The following is a 26,800-nucleotide window of genomic DNA, read 5'->3' on the forward strand; positions in this document are numbered from 1 at the left end:
GTAGAGAAACTAGGGTCCAGGATGCTATCATTTGGGGTCTTGCCTCTGCTGTTTAGGTTTTAAAACAAGTTTAGACCTGATGTGTATTTGTAAAAACACATTCAATAGATAGACCAGGGGAAATGTAAAACAGGTGTCAAAAGTGCAAATACGACACCACACAGCCGTGTGAAAATGCAGGGTCATTACACCATCCTTTAATAAAAATAGACTTTTAACTGCATCATTTTTTCTTAGTCGGATAGTAAATCTTCTGTTTACAGAACTTAGTCTGAGTATTTTGTAAAAGTCAAACAGCCAAGAAATATAATTTCCTCGATGGTCTTTGTCTTGCCCTTGTACAGATGGTGTAAAATCAGGTGTGTAAAAAATAAAAAGCAGTTTGAGCTGACGTGCAAGGTATTTCAGATTTATGCTTTGCAGATGATATTGGTATGATTAATGCATTCATTGCTTTTTTTATTGCTTTTCACAGATAATGTACGTGATGCATGGAAAATGTGGGTTTAAATCTTTGCCAGGTTTAAACTGTGAATATCAACAGATGTAATCATAGAAGTACTATAATCATTATAAAATAAAAAATTTGTCATGAAATGCATTGACATAAATTTCATTAATGTAAATTGCCTTCATTAGTGTAAAACCTTACTGTAGCTGTTAGGGTGTGTGAAGCACTTTAGATGAGATTAACTTGGTATAATGTGGTCACAAATGGGTTGCTTTAAATTTAACTGACAAGAAAATAACACTCAAAAGTTAAGAAGTTACTCAGGCATTTATATTTAGCCTGCATTGCTGGTACCGCTTAAATAGGTTGAATATGAATTAATAACAGTGGACTGCTGGCTCAGTAATTACGGGCAGTAATTTAAAGGGGACCTTAAACAATAACTTAAAAGGGTCTTGGTCTTACTCTTTTCTGGTCTGCATCTGTTCTGCCGTGGAAAGCTGGCCTGCTGCGTCAGCACAGCCGCTGTCAGTGGTGTTCCCGTCTGCACAGCAGCTTCTGTCAGTAGTTTCGCTGCATTCAGGCCAGGACGTAGAAAGTTGTTGGGTCCTGAGGGAAGGGCCTTAACAGCTGGTCAGCGTGTCCCACCAGTGAAGGCACTTAGTTTCTGTGGTGGGGTCGTGACCAGTCGCCCTGTGTCCTCAGGAAGGGTTCAGCCCACCTGTGTGGGCAGGTGGGTGAGGATCTTCCTGTCTCTGAGCTCTCTGTGTGCTGCTCTTTTAAACAAAACAAAGCAGTGCCTCTTCTCCCTTGTTTCGCAGATAATTTACCATCACATTGCCCTTATCCAGACTGGCACGGGCCATTCTAACTAATTCACGGAATTTTACAGAAGGCCACTGAACCAGACTGAGGTCATGGGATTGCTTGTGGTCACTCTGGGTCATGTCACAGGTAGTAGGTGCCAGACTCTCATCTCTGGTTTCTACAGCAACAAGTTTAGATCCCACTGTGATACAGAAAGGTATTTTTGTTTTTGTATTTGTTTGTTTTCTAGGAGATATCTTGTTGGATTACTTTTCTGCCTTCAATGGGTTTGACCACACTTCCCTGAGAAAGGGATTATTCACCAGCTAAAACAAACAAAACTGTACTTGTTTAGGAGTAACCCAGGAATCATTGTTGAGCAATCAGAGGTCACTTACTTGTATCATTAAAATCAAGCCTATCGGCCCTGGCTGGTTGGCTCAGTGGTAGAGCGTCGGCCTGGCGTGCAGGAATCCCGGGTTTGATTCCCGGCCAGGGCACACAGGAGAGACGCCCATCTGCTTCTCCACCCCTCCCCCTCTCCTTCCTTTCTGTCTCTCTCTTCCCCTCCTGCAACCGAGGCTCCATTGGAGCAAAGATGGCCCAGGCGCTGAGGATGGCTCTGTGGCCTCTGCCTCAGGCGCTAGGATGGCTCTGGATGCAACAGAGCGATGCCCCAGAGGGGCAGAGCATCGTCCCCTGGTGGGCATGCCGGGTGGATCCTGGTCGGGCGCATGCGGGAGTCTGTCTGACTGCCTCCCCGTTTCCAGCTTCGGAAAAATGCAAAAAAAAAAAAAGTAAAAAAAAAAAAAAAAGGTAAAATCAATCCTATCAAAACAGCAGACACCCCTAATGGATCTGTTTGTGTCTGGGCTTTCAGCTGGCAAGGCAGAATAGTGACATTCTCTCATATCACTCATCAAACTGACTTCATATGCTCTGTCCTCACCACTGCAGCCTGGCTGTGGACACACACCCGGCACCCGAAGCAGACTGTTAGGTGGACTGGGAGCCACATGGTCTCTCCGCTGAGAGCCCTAGCTTCACAGAGATCAGTAGGTAGTGAGATCTTTGACCTGACAACCACTGAGGGGCTGGCACCGCTCTGGGACCATGGCAGAAAAGGAGGAAGATGCAAAAGAAGTACATGATTCTCTTTCTGCCCAGAAGAGCTCCCAGTTTTGTTGGGGAGGTGGCACATCTGAATTGTACAGGAGAGTTGATTTTTTTTTTTTTTTTATTAAGTGAGAGTCAGGGAGGCAGAGACAGACTCCTGCATGTGCTCTGATCAGGATCCACCTAGCAAGCCCCTGCCAGGCAGTGCTCTTCCCATCTGGGCTACTGTTCCATTGCTTGACAACTGAGCTATTTTAGTGCCTGAGGTGAGGCCATGGAGCTGTCCTTGGTGTCCACGGCCAACTTTGTTTCCATTTAAGCCATGGCTGCAGGAGGGGGAGAGGAGAGAGAGAGAGATGAAGGGGGTTGGAGAAGCAAATGGTTACTTATCCTGTGTGCCCAGACTGGGAATCAAACTCAGGACTTCTACATGCCAGGCTGATGCCATACCTCTAAGCCAACAGGCCAAGGTATGAGAGTTAATTTTTATTTATTTATTTATTTATTTATTTATTTTTTTTTTAATTTTTTTTTTTAATTTTCTGAAGCTGGAAACGGGGAGAGACAGTCAGACAGACTCCCGCATGCGCCCGACCGGGATCCACCCGGCACACCCACCAGGGGCGACGCTCTGCCCACCAGGGGGCGATGCTCTGCCCCTCCGGGGGGGGGGGTCACTCTGCCGCGACCAGAGCCACTTTAGTGCCTGGGGCAGAGGCCAAGGAGCCATCCCCAGCGCCCAGGCCATCTTTGCTCCAATGGAGCCTTGGCTGCGGGAGGGGAAGAGAGAGACAGAGAGGAAGGGGGGGGTGGAGAAGCAAATGGGCGCTTCTCCTATGTGCCGTGGCCGGGAATCGAACCCGGGTCCCCCGCACACCAGGCCGACGCTCTACCGCTGAGCCAACCGGCCAGGGCTTCGAGTTAATTTTTAGAATTGTCGTGTTAACCAGGCGCTAAGTTGTGCTGTAGCAGTAAGCTGAGGGAGTGTACTCCAGGATGGCTGTTGGAGAAAAGGGAGTTTTGAGTTTGTCTTCAAAGGTCTGAAAAGTTTCTTTTGAGGAATGGCACTAAGGGAGAGATCAGCAGGTGGCAAGGAGGAAGAGGGCACGTCAGATTTGGGATGTGTTGGAAGTGAGGGCCCTCAGACTGGTCCAGTGACTAGGATGAAGACTGGCAGCGAGGGTTTTGTGCTCTCCCTGGGGTTAGTATTGCTTCAGCTTTAGAGATCTGAAAGCCAACTCTTGTCTTTCTGTCTTTCCTCCGACTTATTTCTCTCAGCAGTACCACCATCCTCTCAAGCATCCAGACCTGAAACCGAAGACTTATCTCGGTCTCACTCACCAAAACCTGGGTTAGTCTCACCATGACTGTGCGTCTGATCTGGGTGCACCTCCCCTCTCCCTAAAGTTGCTGTAGCAGCTTCTGGACAGCTTTCACCTTTAGGTCCTGTTTGCCTCCAGTGGCCTGCAAGCTGCTTTGTGGTGACCAAGTTGGTCTCTGCCCAGAAAATCCCAGTTCTTTCTTATTTTAATATATTATAAGATGTCATCTTCTCAGAGGTTTTCAAAGCTGCCCACAATCTGGCCCTAATCCTACTTCCCATCTCTTCTCAACAAGAAGCCTCTTTAGGCCCTGGCCGGTTAGCTCAGTGGTAGAGCGTCAGCCTGGCATGCAGAAGTCCCAGGTTCGATTCCCGGCCAGGGCACACAGGAGAAGTGCCCATCTGCTTCTCCACCCCTTCCCCTCTCCTTCCTCTCTGTCTCTCTCTTCCCCTCCCGCAGCCAGGGCTCCATTGGAGCAAAAGATGGCCCGGGCGCTGGGGATGGCTCCTTGGCCTCTGCCCCAGGCGCTAGAGTGGCTCTGGTCGCGACAGAGCGACGCCCCGGATGGGCAGAGCATCGCCCCCTGGTGGGCGTGCCGGGTGGATCCCAGTGGGGCGCATGCGGGAGTCTGTCTGACTGCCTCCCCATTTCCAGCTTCGGAAAAATACAAAAAAAAATAAAACAACAACAAAAAAAGAAGCCTCTTTACTCTGACAGATTAGAACTGTAGGATACCTGAGAGGTCACCTGATCTTTCCCCTCACCGAGGAAGTGGGGAAACTGAGGCTCAGACAAGGGGAGCACAAACCATGAGTGACCAGGTTGCAACTGCAGCCAAGACTCCAGCCTCTCAGGGTAGTTCTTGTCTACCTTCATGCCACCTGCTCTTCAGCTTCCTCTGCTCCATGCCACCCATTCTACCCCATCTTTCCACATTCCACCCATTGCTAGACAGGCTTTCCTGGCTTCTTATGCATTCAACTCTATTAAACAGTTACCACATCCTGACTGCAGGCTCGGCACTGTGCTGGCCACTGGGGCTGCATGGTGAGCAGAGCAGGCCGTGTTCCCGTTCTCCTGGAGCGCATGTACAGTCGGGGAGGGAGAGCGCGAAGAAAACTGAGTGTGTAAGTGCGAAGTGTGACGAGTGCCATGAAGGAAAACCCTAATAGCCAATGTTTAAAGAACACTTATGGGCCAGGAGTATTGTAAGGACTTTACACGTGTATATTCATTTAATCTTCACAAAATCCTGTGAAGTAAATAATATTCCACTTACTTTACAGATGAGGAAATTGAGTTTTAGATTTAGTGACTTGCCTAAGACCTCACCACTAGTAAGATGGGCAGTCGGGATTGGACCCCTGGCAATCCCTACAGTTTGCCCGTGCATAGTGCCCTCCAACAGGAGTGTCGTGAGGGGGAGTGATGGGAAGAGCTAATTCAGTTTGAGGACAGCGGTCAGAGTAGGCGTCTCTAAGGAAGCAATAAGCTGATGCATAGTTTTTCTTTTTGCCCGTTGAGACATTTTATTTGCACATATGTACATATTACATCCTAGGAAAAGAATCCTAGGCTTTTCTGTCCTGTGTGTTTTTGCCTTGCTTCTTCCTGGTCCATGATGCCAGCTGACGTTGTCAGTACAATGGGTGGGAGCAGGTTATTCTACATTTTTTCTAGATCTTTGAGTTGCACATCAAATCGGGGGCCGATCACTACACAGTTGTTTAACTTGTCTGTGAGGTTCACAACAAATTTCCCAGCTCTGTCATCGTTGGTGATTTCAAATTTGCCCATATAACTAGTGTTCATCATCCTGGTTAGACACCATACGGTGACTTTGGAGCATGGTCTAATAAAAACCTGGCATCTGCCTCTCCTTTCAGCATTGTTGATGCTGTTGAGAGCATCAGCTAGGACATTCAGTGCACCATTGTGGTGGCACAGAAAGATGGAGGAAAGAGAGGAAAGAGGATGGGGGGTGGAGAGGGCAAGCATGCAGTAATACGGGAAGCAGGCAGGCTGTTGTCAGACTTCCAAAGGAACAATCCCTCCAAAGAAAGACTGCGTAGGGGAAGGAGGTGGATGAAGGGCTGATGCATTTCCGTTCCTCCCCTCCCCTCCCCTCCCCTCCCCTCCCCTCCCCTCCCCTCCCCTCCCCTCCCCTTCCCTCCCCTCCCCTCCCCTCCCCTCCCCTCCCCTCCCCTCCCCTCCCCTCCTCTCCCTGCCCCTGCCCTCCTTTTATTTTTGAGAGAGAGGAGAAGCATCAACTTGTAGTTGCATCACTTTAGTTGTTCATTGATTGCTTCTCATATATGCCTTGACCAGGGGGCTCAAGCCAAGCCAGTGACCCCTTGCTTAAGCCAGTGACCTTCGGCTCAAGCCAGCGACCTTGGGATCATGTTGATGATCCTGCACTAAAGTGTTGCCCTCAGCTTAAGCTGGCCTGCTGGTCCTCAAGCTGGATGAGCCTGCACTCAAGCCGGTGACCTTGGGGTCTCCCGCAGGTTGATGCTCTATTCACTGTACCACCACCGGTCAGGCTGATGCATTTTCTTTGTTTTTTTTTTCTCCTTTTCCAAGTGAGAGGAGAGGAGATAGAGAGACAGACTCTCACTTGTGCCTTGTCTGGGATCCACCCTGCAGCCCCCATCAGGGGCTGATGCTCTGCCCATCTGGGGCCATGCTTGCAACTGAGCTATTTTTAGCACCTGAGGTAGAGGATCCAAGAACCCATCCTCAGCTCCTGGGCCAATGTGCTTGAACCAATATAGCCATGGCTGCAGAATGAGAGAGGGGGAGAGAGAGAAAAAGAGAGAGAGAGAAAGGGGAGGGAGAGAGGTGGAGAAGCAGATGGTGGCTTCTCCTGTGTGTCCTGATCCAGAATCAAACTCAAAATATCCACATGCTGGTCCAATGCTCTACCACTGAGCCAACTGGCCAGGGCCTGATGCATTTTTTTTAAAAGACCAAGCAGAGGACTCAGAGGACAGATGGAGGAGGAGGGGCAAAATCACATGGAGAGAATAGTGAGCCTGTTGCTTTCAGTGGTCGGCAAAATTTCTTTTGAGAGCCAAATTTTTTAAACTTAAACTATATAGGTAGATACATTGTTATTAACTTAATTAGGGTACTCCTAAGCTGGCTTTTGAGCCACACTCAAGGGGCCAAAGAGCCGCATGTGGATCTAGGTGGATGTCATTGCTAGGAGATTGTAGGCTGGGGCAGTGACAGAGGGGAAGCAAAGAGGTGTATAGGTTGGAGCTGTATTCTGGGGTTTAAATGAGCAGGAACCAGTGGAACCCATAGAAAATGCGAATAGTAGGAGAAAATCCAAGTTTCTCTAGGAAAGGATGGTGATGGGTTGTGAGGAAGAAGAACAGGGGTTTGTTAAGAATGACTTTCAGATTTAGGACCTGGAGGAACGGGGTGGTCGGAGGTGACATTTACTGAACTGAGGAATTGTGGGAGAGGAACAGGATTGGCGTGAGGGATCAAGATTTCTGGTCTGGATGTTGCTAAGTGTGATTTGGTGTGAGGCATCTAAATGTGAACTTCAAGAAGGTAGTTTTATGTCTGAATTAGGAACTCATGATAGAGACCTGGGTTATAGATAATCGGGGAGTCATAGGTGCATATGGAAAAATGCCAAGATAATATCTGAGATCACTCGGGCATAAATTTGTAGTACGAGAAGAGAGGAGGGCTCAGAACTCAGTCCATTTAGGGGTTGTATAGAAAAGGAGTTACCGGCAGAAGACTGAGAAACACTTGTTAGTGAAATAGGAAGAAAATCCGGCCTGTGTTGTATCAAAGTATTCAAAAGAAGACAGACGGTGTTTTAAAAAGAAGGGACGAATCAGTTCTGCTGAGATTTCAGATAAGATGAGTACCAAAAGATGGTCAGTGGACTAAGCAGCATGGAGGTCACCAATGACCTTAGTGAGGATGGTTTGGGTGGGTGGGGTGCAGGCCAGCCTGAAGAGGAAGTGGAGCTCACATGCCTTCTGTGGATCCTTATAGCCACAGACAGCAGTCTGTTGTCTGTTCTTTCCATTTAGAATGCAGCCTGTGGATTATCTTGTTTACAGAGTTCTTTCAGCCTTGTTTTGATAATGAGCCTGTGAACATTAGAGCTAGATGGGATGAGGCAGCGGTGAAGTGGTTTGCCTAAATTGACAGAGAACCAGTGGCAGAATTAGGATGTGACTAAGTGCACCTTTGATCATAGAGGAATATAACTACTCACCTATATTTCTCTCCAGCAAAGATATAAGCGCCATGAGGGCAGAGACTTACTTGGGTTGTGCTTGAGTACATCTCCTAAGTTCTCAGCCCAGTGTTACCTACGTGTATTTTTAGTACCTGAGGTCCCTTGATTGTGTTCACTGTAGGTGATCCTGGGTAGTGTCCTTAGCCCCGGTTGGGGGAAACATAGTGTTTTTCATCTTATTTCCTACAGGTTACTGCCTAAATCCCCTTGTTCCATGTTTCCTTACTCCCAGACTCAGGTGGCTTCTGATGGTGAGCAGCTTGCTTGGCTGCTGAGCTGCTGTGTGCACGGGCGATCCGGGGGGCAGTTGTGCACTTCCCGGGAGAGCAGCGCTGGTTGTTCTGCAGGCAGTTCCAAAGCCTCAGAGAAATGAGCCCCTGTGGCATTTCTGGTAAAGTGCCTCCAGTACCAAGAGCCTGAGGTTGGCACTGATTATTTTGGCTCCACAGCTTCAGCTCCCTACAGCCAGTCCTTTGTGAATCTTGGTGTCCTGCAGGCCCATGGCAGGCTCTTCCGAGACTCCACAAAGGGTGGCAGAGGGAGAGAGCTACATACAGCCTGCTCAGCTGGGCACTCGTCTGTTACAAGGCAGTTCTTTTCCTCTCAGGTCCTTGTTTTTCTACCTTTCCTTTTCTGTGAGGAAAGGAAGAGGTTTTGGTTGGCCCAGAACTTTTGGCTGCCTTTTATTTTTCTTCTTCTAATCACAACTTGGTGCATTCTAGATAGAAAAACTTAATAATTTATTGGAAACATTTTTTTTTGGTATTTTTTGTATTTTTCTGAAGTTGGAAACGGGGAGGCAGTCAGACAGACTCCGGCATGCGCCCAACCGGGATCCACCCAGCATACCCACCAGGGGGCGATGCTCTGCCCATCTGGGGCATCGCTCTGCTGCAACCAGAGCCACTCTAGCGCCTGAGGCAGAGGCCATAGAGCCATCCTCAGCGCCCGGGCAAACTTTGCTCCAATGGAGCCTTGGCTGCGGGAGGGGAAGAGAGAGACAGAGAGGAAGGAGAGGGGGAGGGGTGGAGAAGCAGATGGGCGCTTGTCCTGTGTGCCCTGGTTGGGAATCGATCCCGGGACTCCTGCACGCCAGGCTGATTATTGGAAACATTTTTTAAAATTATTTTTAGAAATTTTGATGTAAAAATGTTGCTTTAAGGTCATTCTGTATACAGCTAACTCTTATTGTTGCGTTATTTACCTGAAATGCAGCCCAAACAGTTTTTTTTTGTTGTTGTTTTCAGTGAGAGAGAGAGAGAGAGAGGGACAGACAGGGAGAGATGAGAAGTATCAGTTCTTCATTGTGGTACCTTAGTTGTTCATTGAGTGCTTTCTCATTTGTGCCTTGACTGGGGCGCTTCAGCTGAGCCAGTGACGCCTTGCTCAAGCCAGTGACCATAGGCTTCAAGCCAGCGACCTCGGGGTTTCAAACCTGGGTCCTCAGCATCCCAGATCAGTGCTCTATCCACTGACCCACTGCCTGGTCAGGCTGCAAAGTCTTTTTTGAACTAATGAGTGAGTTCTATGAGGCATTAGTAACTCTTTGTTTGGTGACCTATGAAATAACAGAAGCCTTGTAAAGTTAGGAGTAGTTAGGAACCTCATTTTGCTAATGGTGGAAAGTGAGGGAAGTTAAGGAACCTGCTTAAACTTACAGAGGCAGCAGGCAGTGGCTGTCCTTCCCAAGCCAGGCTTCCTGTCCGAAGGCCACGGCTCTTCTCTCGCCCAGGTACATATTTTGAAGGGCTGTGGGGTATTTCAGGACATGGAGTGCAGTTGTTTTGGAATGCCCTAAACCTTTGAATGAACTACTCTGTGTTCAAAACTCTGTCTGTTTTGTTGTTCTATTTAGGGAAAAAAACGTTTATTTTGGAAGTCTTAAAGGGGTCTGTGTTCTTTGCATATTTTGAAGAAAAGTATAGCCAGCTCCTGATAGGAATTCAACTTATAAATTGCTACATGGTTCCTTCCCCATGCCCTGCCTTGAAAGCATTTGTTTATAATAGTTGGATCAGTTATTTGTCCTAAGTTGGTTATAGATTGGAGTTCAACTTCCATCTGGAGTGAAAAGTCACTTGCAGATAGGTCTGCAGAGAGCAGCTGAAAACTTGACTCTGCAAATCAGAACTGTGCAGAGAGAAGATAAACTTGTCCTGTATTGAGTGATCCTAGCTTTCTGAGCTATTGACCATGCCACTGCGGATGAAGAGGTGAGGAAGAGAGGGCCATTGTAATTCTGAGTGTCTTAAAGTAGGCTTCTGTTATGTAAGCTTGAGAATGAGTCTTCTCCATCTTCCTATTTGTTTAAAGCTGCAGGCTTTAAATAGAAGAGTTTAACGTTTATGGATTAGTCATACACCACAGAGTTCAGCCAGGCCTCTCAATCTTACAGGAATGATATCACCATGTTACATTTATATGGTATGTTTAGCTTGTTAATAAATACAACGGTTTTTGTTTTTTTTCCTGATTGCATAATATGTTTTATAATACGGAAAACACAGAAATGTACAAAGAAGAAAAATATACAGTACCTGTAATTCTTCTGCTCACTTAAAAAGCAGGATGTATTAATGTGTTTTGTGGATCCTATGTATGTATATATGTATATAATATATAATATGTAGATCCTATGTATGTATATATATATAATATATATTTGGGGTCATATTGTAGATGTTTTTGCCTCAGTTGCTTTTTCACTTAATGTATGGTGAACATTTTTCCCTGTCAGTAAAATATTTTACTTCATGATTTTTAATAGGGGGATATATATAGTATTCCATTGAATGGAAAGGCCATATTTAATTTAGTCAATACCTTTCTACAGTAACTAACCATCTTCATAGATGAGGCTTTATGAGCCTGCCTTTTCTAAATGCTTCATGGAAATGCTGTTGGTTGATCACAGGGGAGTCATACCAGGTGCTTCTTGCTAAAGACATGCAGGATCTCGGCCTAACTTGTGGTGGTGCAGTGGATAAAACGTCCACCTGGAATGCTGAGGGTACCGGTTCGAAGCCCCGGACTTACCTGGTCAAGGCACATATGGGAGTTTATGCTTCCTGCTCCTGCCCCCTTTTTTTTCTCTCTCTTTTTCTCTCCTCACTCTCTAAAAATGAATAAATAAAATCTTAAAAAAAAAAAAGACACTCAGGATCTCCATGCTCATTGAAATCAACCATCGATCATGTTACTTGTTTAAAAACAATGTAAATAGAAATCATTGCCTAGATTGAACTGATTGATCTGTTGAAGCTAAAAACATCAAGCCCTTCCAGTTACTTGAGAAGATCTGAAGGAAACTGCTTTGTTCGTGGGCTCTGTAGTTACCATTCTCACAGTTTAGTGCAGTGGTGTAGGGAATATTTTCATAGAAATGTTTCTCTTTTAAAGATTTTCTTTCAGATAAAGAAGGCTGGTTTAATTCGGGAAGTTAATTTCATAGGAAATTAAATCTTTGTAAATCCTCTATCACATTTCCACACTTGCCAGTTCTCCAGTAAATGATGGCTTACAAACATTCTGGAAGGGTTTCTTAAAAGGAAACACTTCTGTGTTTTATACGTATTTGTCTTTTTATTTATGAATTGGATAGGTAAGAGAAACTCCCCTTCGTATTTGTCTCCGGGTGATATTGCTGGTTCTCAAACTCAGAATGGTAATTACTTGTAGTGATTTAAAAAAAATTCACCCCAAGAGGATGTTTTCTTGGGCATGATGAATGACTCCACAGACCTTTAGAAACATAACCAGTGATGTTGACCAGGCGCTGGAGAGTTGCTGCTGCTTAGAGATCGGTAATGGATACATCTTGGTTTGGTATGCTTGGTGGTGTCTAATCATGTTGTGTGCTTGGGAACCATGAAAGAATTTTCTTTTCAAGTCTTAGTGCATCATTTTTCCTGACCTTGATCAAAAGTCAGCAAACTAGTATTATATATGTAGCCAGGGTATTCATAACTGTCTTATATTCTTAATCTTTTGGATATTTGGTTGAAATATATCTACGCCTCTTAAATATTGAAAGCATAATATCCTTTAATCTATAACTGCAGAGTTAAAATGAATTTTATGTGAAATATTTACTTGTGGACCACATCTTCAATTCTTTATAAGCCATAGTGGTCTTGTTTTTTTCCCTTCCATTGTCTGTTAGTGAGGTCATTTTCAGTCCTCTGAGAAATTCTATTCCCAGCCAGATGCGGCTCATATATTAAAAGTAGCACCTGTGGCTAATATCACAGCAGCTTACCATAAATTTACATGGTAACTAGGATTATATCTGTCAAGACTGTTAAAAAACATCTAGATTTAATTTGATTTCCAGTATTGTCGAAGCTATCCAACATTTTGCTTCATAACTATATTTTAAAAGTTAAAAATCACTCCATTGTTAAGTTTTATAGCACTCCTAGTGCCCATTAAGTTGATTTGTTCAATGGAGGTCAGAGTAAAGCAACTTGGCTACATTAAGATCGGAAACCAACCCATTTGTGACAAATTTAGTCTTTTCATGTGAATCTTCTCAACGTCTCAGCACTGATTGGATTCAGGTGTAGCTTATGTCAGTAGCATTTAACCTCCAGAGAATGAGCGCCATGATTGGGTTGTTGTAAATTATGGAGCATTCTGTTCTTGCTTGTTTAAATGCAACTGTTGACTGTGCTGCCCATGCCCGACTGCTCCACTGCCTCTCCCTGTAAATGAGTAGTTGGTTTTAAAGACACCCTGGCAATTTGAAAGGGATGCCCCCATCCCTTACCCTCTTTTATGTGACCCTTCCAAAACTGTTTTATTCCCCATTATCCTTTGAGTCCTCTCCCACATGTTATAATTTGCACACCTGCAGTTATAAAATTATTTTGGGGTGTCATTATATCATGTTCACCAACTTTGCAGCACTTATGAATACAATAATGATTTGCCGTAAATCAAGATAATTTACAGGTTACAGGGAATCTGCTCTGTACAAATATGAGTTGAATGATTAATTTTTTTGGTGTCTTCTCATTTGAACATTGGTCCTCACAAAGAAACTGGTAACATATATCTTTGTGTTTGTGGAAGGTAACTCACAGTCCAGAACTAAATTAAAGTCTAAGTTCAGCCTTCAGGATATTTAGTATTTTAGACATATAAACAAATATAAGCCAATTAAGAAGTAAGCAAACTCTTTTTTATAGTCAGTAGTTGTAATTGCCTCAGCAATAATCTTGCTCCTGAAAGAGACTCGTAAGTGTTGGCACTGAGCGTAGGACAGCATGTAGTATCTTAGCATGGGGCCCATAACTCTGAGTGCCCTGAGTGGGCATGTCTACTTTAAGCTGGAACTCAGTGGGGAGGCGCTTTCTCTCTTTTGACCATCTTTTTGGAGGTAAGTTCATAAGCTTCTTTGAGCCCGAGGCTCACCAAGGAAGTGGAACGGTAGCCAAGAATTACTATGCTGAAAGGGTTGTGGTGACAGAAAAAACGATTAGGAGTGAGGCCAAAGTTAAAGTTACATATATTAAGTGTGTTACCGAGTGTAATTAATCACATAACAGAATAAGAAAATACCTGTTGATGACCAATTTGGAGCCTTGTAAAAATTCTTTTTTTTGGTGAATTATATAATCTCTTTTGTATTTGTGTACCTCGAATAAATTCAGCTCCTAGGGGAACTTAGGTGCCCTACCATGAATCTTTTGCAATTTCTATTCTGCGGAAGGGAGCGGTGAAAATACAAGATGGGTGTGCCCAGACCAGCCTCTCACAGCCTTAGATTACTTCCTCGTCTGCCTCCCTTATTTTATTTATTTTTATTTTTTTATTTTTTTCTGAAAATGGAAACGGGGAGGCAGTCAGACAGACTCCCGCATGCGCCCGACCGGGATCCACCCAGCACGCCCACCAGGGGGCGATGCTCTGCCCATCTGGGGCGTCGCTCTGTTGCGACCAGAGCCACTCTAGTGCCTGGGGCAGAGGCCAAGGAGCCATCCCCAGCGCCCGGGCCATCTTTTGCTCCAATGGAGCCATGGCTGCAGGAGGGGAAGAGAGAGACAGAGAGACAGAGAGGAAGGAGAGGGGAGGGGTGGAGAAGCAGATGGGCACCTCTTCTGTGTGCCCCGGCCGGGAATCAAACCCAGGACTTCTGCACGCCAGGCCGATGCTCTACCACTGAGCCAACTGGCCAGGGCCTGCCTCCCTTATTTCTTACCTGGTCTTCATGCCTGACCTTTCGGCCCTCTCCTACCACTCTGTAAGTTCCTAGAGGGGCAGTACTGTGCCCCAGGGCCTGGAGCCCAGGAAGGGCAGAGGCTTGGATCCCATACTTTCAGGAACAGACTGTTAGGAAGATTCTGAATCTTTCAAATATGTTGAAGGTTTCAGATCCTGTATGGCAGGGGTCGGGAACCTTTTTGGCTGGGAGAGCCATGAACGCCACATATTTTAAAATGTAATTCCGTGAGAGCCATACAATGACCCGTGTACGTTATGCATTATCCAATACAAATTTGGTGTTGTCCTGGAGGACAGCTGAGATTGGCTCCAGCCACCCGCAACCAGGAACATGAGCGGTAGGAAATGAATGGATTGTAATACGTGAGAATGTTTTATATTTTTAACGTTGTTATTATTTTTATTAAAGATTTGTCTGTGAGCCAGATGCAGCCATCAAAAGAGCCACATCTGGCTCGCAAGCCATAGGTTCTTGACCCTTGCTGTATGGAAAGCAGAAACATAAGAATTGGTAACTAGTGTTGCTGACCAGATTCTTCTCAGTCTTCCATTCCAGTTGGTAGCACATGCATGATTTTGTTTCTAAAGGTGTCTGACCTCTGAAGGGAATAGGAATCATGAGCTTGCTGGTGATGAGGCTGCCTCTCCATGGAGCCAGCTTCAAGACCCTAGATTTAGCCTATACAAGGCCCAGGGGCTGGTCTGTCCAGTGGGCAGAGACACGAATGGAGAAGGCTGATTTTGAGAAAAGAAATAAAACTTACTGTAGAAGACCTGCTCATTTTCAGAGAAGTATTGTTTCTCCTCAACTCAGAAATGAGTTAACCCTAAAGTAGTTATTGAAGAACCCAGTGTCACCTTTTATCTCTTATTATGCCATATTACCTTCAGTGGTTTAGATATGAGAGAAATGGCTAATTTAAAGCCAAATGGATCAGTTTTATAGCGCTAAATATGTATAAAGCATTTTTGCATGCATTTGCTTGTATGATAATATTTAGCTTCGTTCTTATGTAACATCTCATTGAAAAATGGAAACTGGTATTAACTGCATTTTTATTTAGAATTTTGTTTTAAGCCATGTAACATAGTATTGTGTGATTGGTTTTTCAGTTTATGCTATCTGAGTAAAGTGTGGATTTCTTCTAATGAAATCCTCATCTGACAAATTTTGGCTATTATAATCACTATTGGATGAACAACTATATTTTACATGAAAAAGCTTTTTATTCATTATATCAACACATTTTTTTAGACACATGAACTTTTCCTTCATTAAATTATTAAAAATAGGTTTTTATTAAAAATAAGAAACTGTTGTAATGAGATGATTATAAATCTAAGACTGTAATATTCTGGACTTTGTAATTAAGGATGGGTTCGCTGGTAAATGTTGGAAGGAGTCAGAGAAGAAAGTTACAATACATTGTCTATTTACAAATTAACCATTACCTGCCAAAAGCACATCAGACCCACCCAGCGGACATCCGCTAATCCAGTGGTTAGCCGTTCCGGCCTCTAATGCACACTGTTTTACACGTTAACAGTTTTGAAGTTCCAGCCAAAGCTGACCTTTCACATGTGCTCCATTCACAGTAGGAATCTCCACTCACTGCTTCCTGTCAGAATGGATTATGGTGACACAGCCCAGGGCTCACTTTGGCTGCAATTAAGTTTTTGATCAGAATTATTTCGTTCACGAACAATCACATTTGTTAAAATGTTACATCTGCCCTGAAAGCCACTGGCAGCCTCTCAGTTTATCAGTGTGATATGAGTGTAATTCATTTGTTTTTCATAAAATGGCAAACCATCTTATATGTGTTCTTTAATTTTTTTTCTTTTGCTGGTTTCTTCCTTTTACTTCATTGGGTTTGGAAGGAAACTATATCTCAAAATTAGTACAGAGCTGCTCGTAGACTTTGGGAATTTGAATGGCATGGTTTTTGGTGCAGAACAAAATTATCCAGTTGAGCCAAGTCTCAAATATTATTTCCAAAAATTGTTAGTGGTGGTTTTGTTTCTCACTCGAGGAAATGTTTTAGTTTTGTGAGTGTGGGGATTCGAGGTTTTGGTTTTTGGTCTGTAGTTCCCTTAGTCTCCATGCTTACGATGTCATTCTCTCTCAGTATTTATTATAATGCACATATCAGGATCCATCACTGCTGCCATCAACTTTGGGTACTGGAACTGAAGCCAGCAGTGACTTGATTAGCCTTGCCTCTCATGTTCCTTTGACTAGCTTTTAAAAGTCATATTCTTACTAAGAAATGGCAGCAGAGCTATACTGCAATAGTTTTTTGGCTGACTAATCATTTTGTCTATTATATGGTGTGGGGATTAGTGGAACTTTTGAGTTTTGTAACTGATTTTCACTATCTGTCATATGTCATCACCCTTTTGTGAACCCTCCCACTTTGGAGAAGAAGAGATTGTTGACATGGTAGTTTGTGTGTTAGGTGGGATACTTTGGGAGCACAGGATTAGAGTATGACTTAGAATATAAATGAACCTTTGCTTTAATTGTGTGTGAGAGTAGAGTCTGGGAGGCTGGTGCTGAGGTCGTGCTGGGGGGAGGGATATAGTTCAGAGGTTGTGAAGTTAGGAATGCTTGAATGCTGTCTGAAATTCAAGCATTAAGTATAGAAATTTTAATTACTTATATATATATTTAGAATGCTATTAAAGGAATTTATTACCACCTTTTAAAAAAGTGCATTAAAACCCAAGCCATTTCCCATTTATTTTGATATAACCAAAGTCATTTATTCTAATACAGAATTATAAGCGGTAAAAGAATGGTCCCACACCAAAAAAATCTCTTTAGCTATAATTTTTTAAGCTTTTTAATAAAATAGGGCCTACCTATATGTCTATAATCCAAAGGCTTTACTTAAATGAGTGATATAAATACTGCCTATATTAATTTAACCTTTATTTTCTCTATTATCAGATTTGTGGCCAGATTTTTCTTTAATTAAATCCATGACCATAACTGTGTTTTTAATCTTTAAAAATATATTTGGAACATACATGACCATATTTACCATTTAAAGGAAATATATTTAAAGAAAATACTGAATAATATTGAATTTTGAGAGAAAACACCAACTTGGAACTTTTAGCTGTCATTATTCAGTACTCCCCTGCCTTGTGAGAAAGTGGCTGGACAGAATTTGTCCTTCTTTTACAAATTTGTGTTAATGTAGTTGTTGATTTTCTTATATTCAGATTTTATTGTTGTTTGTTTGTTTTGAGATTCTGATATTTTAAGAACTTTGTATCTGAAATCTGTTATGCCCATAAAGCATGTATGGGACATCTGCTCTGTCAGAGGAACCCCATCTTCATTGAAGGGGGCTTTCACCGTAATCTGAGGCAGTCAGGAGAGAGAGCGATTCAGAGTGCCCAGTCTATGCAAAAATCAGAAACCACTAAAGTCCTGTGCAGCATCCACCATGGGAGGACACAATCTCCAGGCCTAAAACTGTCACGGCATGTAAGGAAGGAGACAGATGAAACACATGAAGGTTCAAAAGTGCTCATTCTGAAAGGCTGAGACAGACATGTGACTTGGGGGTCTGCTCTTACAGTATACATAACTGAAAGATAAATCAGACACTTGGCTACCTTAAGGTTTTACTGCAGCTTTTAAAACACTTCCAAGGTCCCATCTAGGCCGCTCATGCCAGACAGAAAACTGCAGATTCTTTCCGAACTACCAGGAAAATCAAATCCTCACTTTGTAAACAATCTGATTGCTGACTTAGGGGGACCCCAGTCTGTGCTATGTGAATAATTTATTACTATTTTTTAATCACCAGGAAATACAGCACTCACCTCTGCTGGCTGTCAGGTACACAATGGGAGTAACCCTACTGTCACTGAGGAAGCCAGGGCAGGAGTGTTAGGCCTGTACCCCAAGTGTGCTGTCTCTTCTTGGTCTTTCTGTTTCACAGCACTGTTTGGGCACTTTTCTGTAACACTCTGCAGAGACTTATGTTAAGGCAGAACACCTCTGTGTACCGAAAATTCAGACTAGAAATTGTAAGGCATGCTTTTCCGAGCCTTGGGGATTTGGGCTAGGTACCTGCTGTAGCCACCCCCCCCCCCCAGACCTAGTCTTTTGGGTCTCAGTAAGCATGGCTCTTTGGATTGTGCATTTCTTTCGGAAACACCCCAGTTTACTTCTGATCTCATGCAGTCCCTATATTTGCAGCTCAGCATATCTTCATTTTATTGTAATCCTAGCTTTGTATCTGGTCATAATTCTCTCTCTCTTTTTTTTTCGTAGTGGGGAGAGGGATAGACAGGAAGGGAGAGATGAGAAGCATCAACTGGTAGTTGTGGCACCTTAGTTGTTCATTGACTGTTTTCTCATATGTGCATTGACTAGGGGGCTCTATCTGAGCCAGCCACCCCTTGCTCAAGCCAGCAACCTTGGGCTTCAAGCCAGCGACCTTCGGGTCTTGTCTGTGATCCTACACTCAAGCCAGCGACCCTGCACTCAAGCTGGTGAGCCCTCTCTCAAGCCAGATGCACCCCTGCTCAAGCTGGTGACCTCTGCATCCCAGTTTGATGCTCTATCCACTGTGCCACCACCTAATCGGGCTCATCTAGTCATAATTCTCAACATTTCAAAGAAGAATACATCCCAGAACAGCAGGGTTGGCATGGCCCCAGGTTTGCACTGGGTGCTCGAGGAAGGGGTTAGGCAGACTAAGAGGGTAATGGGGACTGTAACCTCATTATGAAACTCTACCAGTATCATAATTTGGAGAAGTTAAGGTAGAGATCATTTCAGAGCAGTACAGTGGTCCCTTGATACTGTGGGGGATTGTTTCCTGAAGCTCTCATGGATCCTAAAGTTCATAGATGCTGAAGTTCCTTATATAAAATGGCCTGTGCACAGGATGTGAGGTGAATGATACTCAGGTATGCTGGAGAGACAGGATCTGTGAAATGGCGGGAGGCTGCAGCCAGGTATGCCAATGCATCATTAACGTCAGTTTGGGGTAGTGCTTGATGAGAGGCAAATTCAAATTTTGCCTTTTGGAACTTTCTGGGATATATATTTTTTTCAGTTTGCCCCTCTGTTTTTATTTTTTGTTTTTTCTATTGATTTGAGAGAGAGAGAGAGATAGAAGAAGGACAAGGGGAGGGGGAGAGAGAGAGAGAGAAACAGGAAGAGAGGGAGAGAGGAAAGGAGGGAGGGAGAAGCATCAACTTGTTGTTTTACTTAGTAGTTCCATTTAGTTGTGCACTTATTGCTTCTTGTTGGTGCCTGACCAGGGATCGAACCTGCGACCTTGGTGTTCTGGGACAATGCTTTATCCACTGAGTTACCCAACCAGGGCTTTTTTTTTTACTCCATCTCTGCAGATATAGAACCAATGGATATGGAGGGCTGATCTTACTCTGTTGCCTAAGCACTAAAGACAGAAATACATTAATCATTTAAAAAAATTTATTGAATGTATTGAAGTAACATTGGTTAATAAGATTATATAGGTTTCAAGTGTACAGTTCTATAATACATCATCTGTATTATATCATTTTCATGTTCACGCCAAATTGAGTCTCCTTCCGTCACCATGTATTTGACCCTCTGCCCTCTTTTACCTTCCCCTACCTCTCTTTCCCTCTGGTAACCACCATACTGTAATCTCGTGCCTAGGAGCTTTTATTTGTCTTATTTGTTACTTTGTTTTCTATCCCACAGGTGAGTGAAAATGAATGGTTCTTACTTTTTTCATCTGACTTTTGTTTAACATGATATTTTCAAGTTCCATCCACATTGTCGCAAATGGCAATATTTTATAACTGAGTAGTACTCCATTGTATATGTGTACCACATCTTTATCTAATCATCTATCAACACTTCAGTTATTTCCTTGTCTTGGCCACTGTGAATAATACTGCAATGCCCATAGGGATACATATATCTTTATGAATAAATGTTTTCAATTTTTTTAGGTAGATATCCAGTAGAGGAGTTGCTGGGTTGTGTGGTAGCTCTATTCTTAAATATTTGAGGTACCTCCATACTAGTATGTACAGTTGGCGGTACCAGTTTACATTCCCACCAGCAGTGAATGTGGGTTCCTCTTACATGTAGCTCATCCCTCTGTAGCTTGTCGTGACTCTTTGATGTACTCTCACGATTCCTCATTGGTCCTTTCTGGATGAAGAGAGGGGCAGAGTGTGAAAGTTGGAAAGCATGCTCACCTGTGGCTGGAAGAAGTATCGTATTTCCCCATGTATAAGACACTCCCATGTATAAGACAGACCTTAATTTTGGGGCCTGAAATTTGAAAAAAAAATGTATTGCATAAAGTTATTGATCTCAAGTTTTATTCATCTACAACAATGAGCACAAAAACAAGTGCAAAAAAGCGGGAAATACAAGTAAAAAAATCTACGACCATTGTACAAGATGCACCCCAGTTTTTAGACCCCAAAGTTTTTGAAAAGTGTGTCTTATACATGAAGAAATATGATATTTGAGGATAAGAACTTAGGTTTCAGGAAACTACTCTGGCATCTTTCCACAGGGCACTCTGCACATGGGAGAATTTGATGACACTGTCCCTGTTTCAAGTTTGGTGGGTGGAAGTTCTGATAGGTTTAACTGTCAGGGTTTTGTCACAGCAGATTGTTAATACCTGAACTAATTGGTTGCTTTAATAGGTGCTGAACCAAAGAGGAATTTATTATATTAGCTAATGTTTTCACTGGGCATTACAAAAGGGATTAAAAGGCTCTGGCCAGGTGGCTCAGTGGATAAAGCATTGACCTGGAGTACCAAAGTTGCTGTTTGATCCTGGTCAGGGCATGTGTGAGACGCAATCAGTGAGTGCTCAACTAAATGGAACAACTGGGTAGAATGAGTTGGTGCTTCTTTCTCTCTCTCTGTCTCTTTCTTCACCTTCTCCCCTCAAATCAGTTAACAAATTTTAAAAAAGGATAACAAAGACTTCTTATTTATTCCATAAACCCTCAGTTATATGGTTGCTCTTCTAATTTTGCCCGAAACTCCATCATGTATGTTGATAGATAATTCAAAGAATTGTTATGTTCAGAAGGCCTAGCTTAAAAAGATATACTTAGGCCCTGGCTGGTTGGCTCCATGGATAGAGCTTTGGCAGAGCTTATGGATGTTCTGGGTTTGATTCCTGGTCAGGGCACATGAAATGCTACGATGTGATTCTCTCCCTCTCCCCTTTTTCTCCCTTTTCCTCTCCTACAGCTAGTGGCTTAATTGGTCAAGCATTGGCCCTGGGTGCTGAGGATAGTTCGGTTAGTCTGAGTATCGACCCTAGACAGGGGTTGCCGAGAGGATCCTGGTCAGGGTGCATGCAGGAGTCTGCCTCACTATCTGCCCTCCTCTCACTTAAAAAAAATTAGAAATGCCTTGGCTGGTTGGCTCAGTGGTAGAGTGTTGGCCCAGCATGCAGATGTCCCAGGTTCGATCCCTGGTCAGAGCACACAGGAGAAGCAACCATCTGCTTCTTTACCCCTCCCCCTTCTCTCTCTTTCTTACCTTCCTGCAGTCATGGCTTAATTGGCTCAAGTGAATTGGTTTCAGGCACTGAGGATAGCTCTATGGCCTCTGCTTCAGGTGCTAAAAATGGCTCCAGTAGCAATGGAGCAACAGCTCCAGATGGGCAGAGCATTGCCTCCTGGTGGGCTTGCTGGGTGGATTCCGGGCAGGGCACATGTGGAAGTCTGTCTCTCTGCCTCCCCTCTTGACCAGATGGTGGTGCAGTGGATAGAGCATCGGTCTGGGACATGGAGGACCCAGGTTCAAAACCCCAAGGTAACTGGCTTGAGCGCAGGCATGGGCTCATCCTGCTTGAGTGTGGGGTCGCTAGCTTGAGCGTGGGATCATAGACATGACCCCATGGTCACTGACTTGAGCCCAAAGGTTGCTGGCTTAAAGCCCAAGGTTGCTGGCTTGAGCCCAAGGTCGTTGGCTTGAGCAAGGGGTCACTCCCTCTGCTGTAGCCCCCTGGTCAAGGCACATATGAGAAAGCAATCAATGAACAACTAATGAGCTGCAATGAAGAATTGATGCTTCCCATCTCTCTCCCTTCTTATCTGTCTGACCTCTGTCCCTATCTGTCCCTCTCTCTGACTCTCTGTCAAAAAAAATAAATAAATAAATAACATAAATAAAAAAATATATATATATATATTTGGTATATGTGTCTCTCTTCTACATGGTTGAACTATTTAAATGAAATGGTTTATAAAAGAGAAAATTACAACTGACCCATGGTGGTGCAGTGGATAAAGCATTGACTCGGAATGCTGAGGTCACTGGTTTGAAACTCTGAGGTCACTGGTCTTGAGCATGGGCTTGTCAGCGCATGGTTGCTGTCTTGAGTGGGGGTCATCTACACAATCCCACAACTCTCCAGGTTGAGTACAAAGGTTGCTGCCATGAAAAGCCAGCTTGAGTAAGGGGACACTGGCTCAGCCATGGGCAAAACATGTACGAGAAATAATGTACGACTAAGGTGAAACCAACTATGAGTTGATGCCTCTCACCCTCACTCTCCCTTCCTGTGTCTCTGTCTCACTCAAAAATAAAATAAAAAAATTAAAGAGAAAATTACCCATTTTATGTAAGATTGTGGAAGTTCTAAAATAAAGAATATCAGGAGCCACATGGAAATGAGTAGGATATTTTCTTGTTATAAGAAGGTTCAGGACAGTTGTGAGAAAAAAGGCACAGGGGAAAAAAAAATATATATATACAATAGTTTTTTACTAAACCTCTGTAATGCTTTATTTAAATAAATAAAATATATATTTGGTATATATGTCTCTCTTATTTTTGCTATAGTTAGTATTTAAGTAAAAGAAATGGAGCCCTGGCCGGTTGGCTCAGTGGTAGAGCGTTGGCCTGGCGTGCAGGAGTCCCAGGTTCGATTCCCGGCCAGGGCACACAGGAGAAGAGCCCATCTGCTTCTCCACCCCTCCCCTTCTCCTTCCTCTCTGTCTCTCTCTTCCCCTCCTGCAGCCAAGGCTCCATTGGAGCAAGGTTGGCCCGGGCGCTGAGGATGGCTCTGTGGCCTCTGCCTCAGGTGCTAGAATGGCTCTAGTCGCAACAGAGTGACGCCCCGGATGGGCAGAGCATCGCCCCCTGGTGGGCATGCCGGGTGGATCCTGGTCGGGCACATGTGGGAGTCTGACTGCCTCCCCGTTTCCAACTTCAGAAAAATACAAAAAAAAAAAAAAAAAAAAGAAATGGAAAAATATATTCTGATATTAGGGATTTGTTCTAAACATATAGATACTTTGGAGTTGGACATACTTGTATTTGAAGCCTGGCCTCACTTTTTATGAGGTCTGTGACTCTGGGAGTGTGACTTAGCTGGGCAGAGCCTTTGTTTTCTCTGTTCATAGGGTGCTGTGAGTGCCTGCTCTGGACTAGTTATTTTACAAACGTCCATTGTGTTTTCCCCTTTCCTTCTTTGTCCACAGCACTGAACAGTGGAAGTCAGTGCTATCTCAGGCCCTGAGATACACTAAGATCCATAATCAGGCGAGTCAGTTATGTTCAGAAGGTACCACTTGATCAGAAAAGTCTATTCAGGTGTTCCCATGTAAATGATAAAACAATTTATAGTTAATTCTGAAATAGTCATAAAGTAATCAGAGATACTCTGTTCCTAGTGCCTACTAGATGCTGCTGCAGCTATTGGCTCATATTTTCTCTTGAACGTGCGATTGGTACACATCCTCTCCTGGTACCAGTTGGGAATCTCAACCTATGCAGCTTGCTCGAAGGTCTGGGTCTGGAGACCAGGTTTTGGACCCCTCACTGATAGTCTTTCCATCTCATTGCACTGCTTCTGATATAGTAGATGTGTTTTTAAAATGTTCTAGTCCTCTGCAAATCAAGTAAAAATTTAAATAAGTTAACCACAGTTTATCTATTGCCCTGTTGATGGATAGCTAAAAGGTGTAAGATGTTACCTCGATTCTGTAACAAGCTCCTTGGATCTCCTTGAGTACAAGTGTGAGTTTCCTTAAGGTATAGATCCAAAAGTGGGATTGTGGGAAATGAAGGTTCAGGATTATGAGAAGGTCAGGGCTTCAGGACAGTCACATTGCAGCCCTGTTACAACACGGCTTATTGTCATCAGAGAATCCTTCCGTGCATGAGGCCAGTGTAACTCACAGTGACGTGAGCCCTTGTGACTTCAGAGCAATGTGAGCTGATTTTGAAGTGGTTCTAGAAATCTGGGAATGTATACATAAAAGTGCAAGGATTATGGAAATATGAATTAGGCAGTGGGGCCTCAGGCTGTGAGTGCTACAGGACAAACGACCCTTTTTACACATTTTATTTTTTTTTTTATTTTTATTACTAATTTTAATGGGGTGACATTGATAAATCAGGGTACATATGTTCAGAGAAAACATCTCCATGTTATTTTGACATTTGATTATGTTGCATACCCATCACCCAAAGTCAAATTGTCTTCCATCACCTTCTATCTAGTTTTCTTTGTGCCCCTACCCCCCCCTAACCACTACACTCTTGTCCATGTCTCTGAGTCTCATTTTTATGACCCATCTATGTATGGAATCATAAAGTTCTTAGTTTTTTCTGATTTACTTATTTCACTCAGTATGATGTTATCAAGGTCCATTCATGTTGTTGTAAATGATCCGATGTCATCGTTTCTTATGGCTGAGTAGTATTCCATAGTATATATGTACCAAAGCTTTTTAATCTACTCATCCACTGACGGACACCTGGGCTGTTTCCAGATCTTCGCTATTGTGAACAATGCTGCCATAAACATGGGGGTGCATTTCTTTTTTTGGAACAGTGCTATGGTGTTCTTAGGGTTAGCTGGGTCAAAAGGCAGTTCGATTATTAATTTTTTGAGAAATCTCCATACTGTTTTTCACAGTGGCTGCACCAGTCTGCATTCCCACCAGCAGTGCAGGCGAGTTCTCTTTTCTCCACATCCTCGCCAGCACTTATTCTGTGTTGTTTTGTTGATGAGCGCCATTCTGACTGATGTGAGGTGATATCTCATTGTGGTTTTAATTTGCATTTCTCTAATGATTAGTGATGTTGAGCATTTTTTCATATGCCTATTGGCCATCTGTATGTTCTCTTTGGAGAAGTGTCTGTTCATTTCTTTTTGCCCATTTTTTGATTGGATTGTTTGTATTTCTGGTGTTGAGTTTTACAAGTTCTTTATAAATTTTGGTTATTAACCCCTTATCAGACGTATTGTCGAATATGTTCTCCCATTGTGTAGTTTGTCTTTTTATTCTGTTCTTATTGTCTTTAGCTGTGCAAAAGCTTTTTAGTTTGATGTAGTCCCATTTGTTTATCCTGTCTTTTATTTCACTTGCCCGTGGAGATAAATCGGCAAATATATTAATGTGAGAGATGTCAGAGAGCTTACTGCCTATGTTTTCTTCTAAGATGCTTATGGTATCACAGCTTACATTTAAGTCTTTTATACATTTTGAGTTTATTTTTGTGAATGGTGTAAGTTGGTGGTCTAGTTTCATTTTTTTTGCAGGTAGATGTCCAATTTTCTCAACACTATTTGTTAAAGAGGCTGTCTTTACTCCATTGTATGCTCTTACCTCTTTTGTCAAATATCAGTTGTCTATAAAAGTGTGGGTTTATTTCTGGGTTCTCTGTTCTGTTCCATTGATCTATATGCCTGTTCTTATGCCAGTACCAGGCTGTTTTGAGTACAATGGCCTTGTATTATAACTTGATATCAGGAAGTGTGATACCTCCCGCTTTATTCTTCCTTTTAAAGATTGCTGAGGCTATTCGTGTTCTTTTTTTGGTTCTATATAAATTTTTGGAATATGTGTTTTATATCTTTGAAGTAAGTCATTGGTATTTTAATCGGTACTGCATTGAATTTATAAATTGCTTTGGGTAATATAGAAATTTTAATGATGTTTATTCTTTCTAACCATGAGCATGGTATATGCTTCCACTTGTTTGTATCTTCCCTGATTTCTTTTATCAATGTTTAATAATTCTCTGAGTACAAGTCTTTAATCTCCGTGGTTAAATTTACGTCTAGGTACTTTATTTTTTTGGTTGCAATAGTGAAGGGGATTGTTTCCTTAATTTCTCTTTTTGACAGTTCATTGTTGGTGTATAAAAATGCCTCTGATTTCTGAGTATTAATTTTATATCCTGCCACCTTGCTGAATTCATTTATCAGGTCTAGTAGTTTTTTTGACTGAGATTTTAGGGTTTTCTATATACAATATCATATCATCTGCAAATAATGATAGTTTTACCTCTTCTTTTTCAATTTGGATGCCTTTTATTTTTTCTTCTTGTCTGATTGCTGTGGCTAGGACTTCCAGAACTATGTTGAGTAAGAGTGGTGAAAGGGGGCACCCCTGCCTTGTTCCTGATTTTAAGGGGATTACTTTTAATTTTTGCCCATTGAGTATGATGTTGGCTGTGGGTTTGTCATAGATGGCCTTTATCATGTTGAGGTATGTTCCCTGTATTTCCACTTTGCTGAGAGTTTTGATCATGATGGGTGCTGGATTTTTATCAAATGCTTTTTCTGCATCTATTGAAATTAT

General features: G+C 43.1%; 1 protein-coding gene and 1 pseudogene across 5 annotated transcripts in view; one reads left to right on the forward strand and one right to left on the reverse strand.

The window, feature by feature from the left end:
- The window catches only part of PCBD2 (pterin-4 alpha-carbinolamine dehydratase 2), an 83,379-nt gene that overhangs the window by 34,117 nt on the left and 22,462 nt on the right, over positions 1–26,800 (forward strand). The window contains exon 3 of one of the 5 annotated variants that reach the window (XM_066343122.1): positions 9,630–9,701. The exons of the other annotated variants lie outside the window; for them this stretch is intronic. Coding sequence (XP_066199219.1) covers positions 9,630–9,701 — 72 coding nt within the window. The remainder of the gene's footprint in view (positions 1–9,629; positions 9,702–26,800) is intronic. 5 annotated transcript variants of the gene reach the window in all.
- On the reverse strand, positions 5,254–5,694 carry LOC136376023 (small ribosomal subunit protein uS8-like; annotated as a pseudogene).

Source organism: Saccopteryx leptura, chromosome 6 (genome assembly GCF_036850995.1).
Source record: "Saccopteryx leptura isolate mSacLep1 chromosome 6, mSacLep1_pri_phased_curated, whole genome shotgun sequence".
Lineage (NCBI taxonomy): Eukaryota > Metazoa > Chordata > Mammalia > Chiroptera > Emballonuridae > Saccopteryx > Saccopteryx leptura.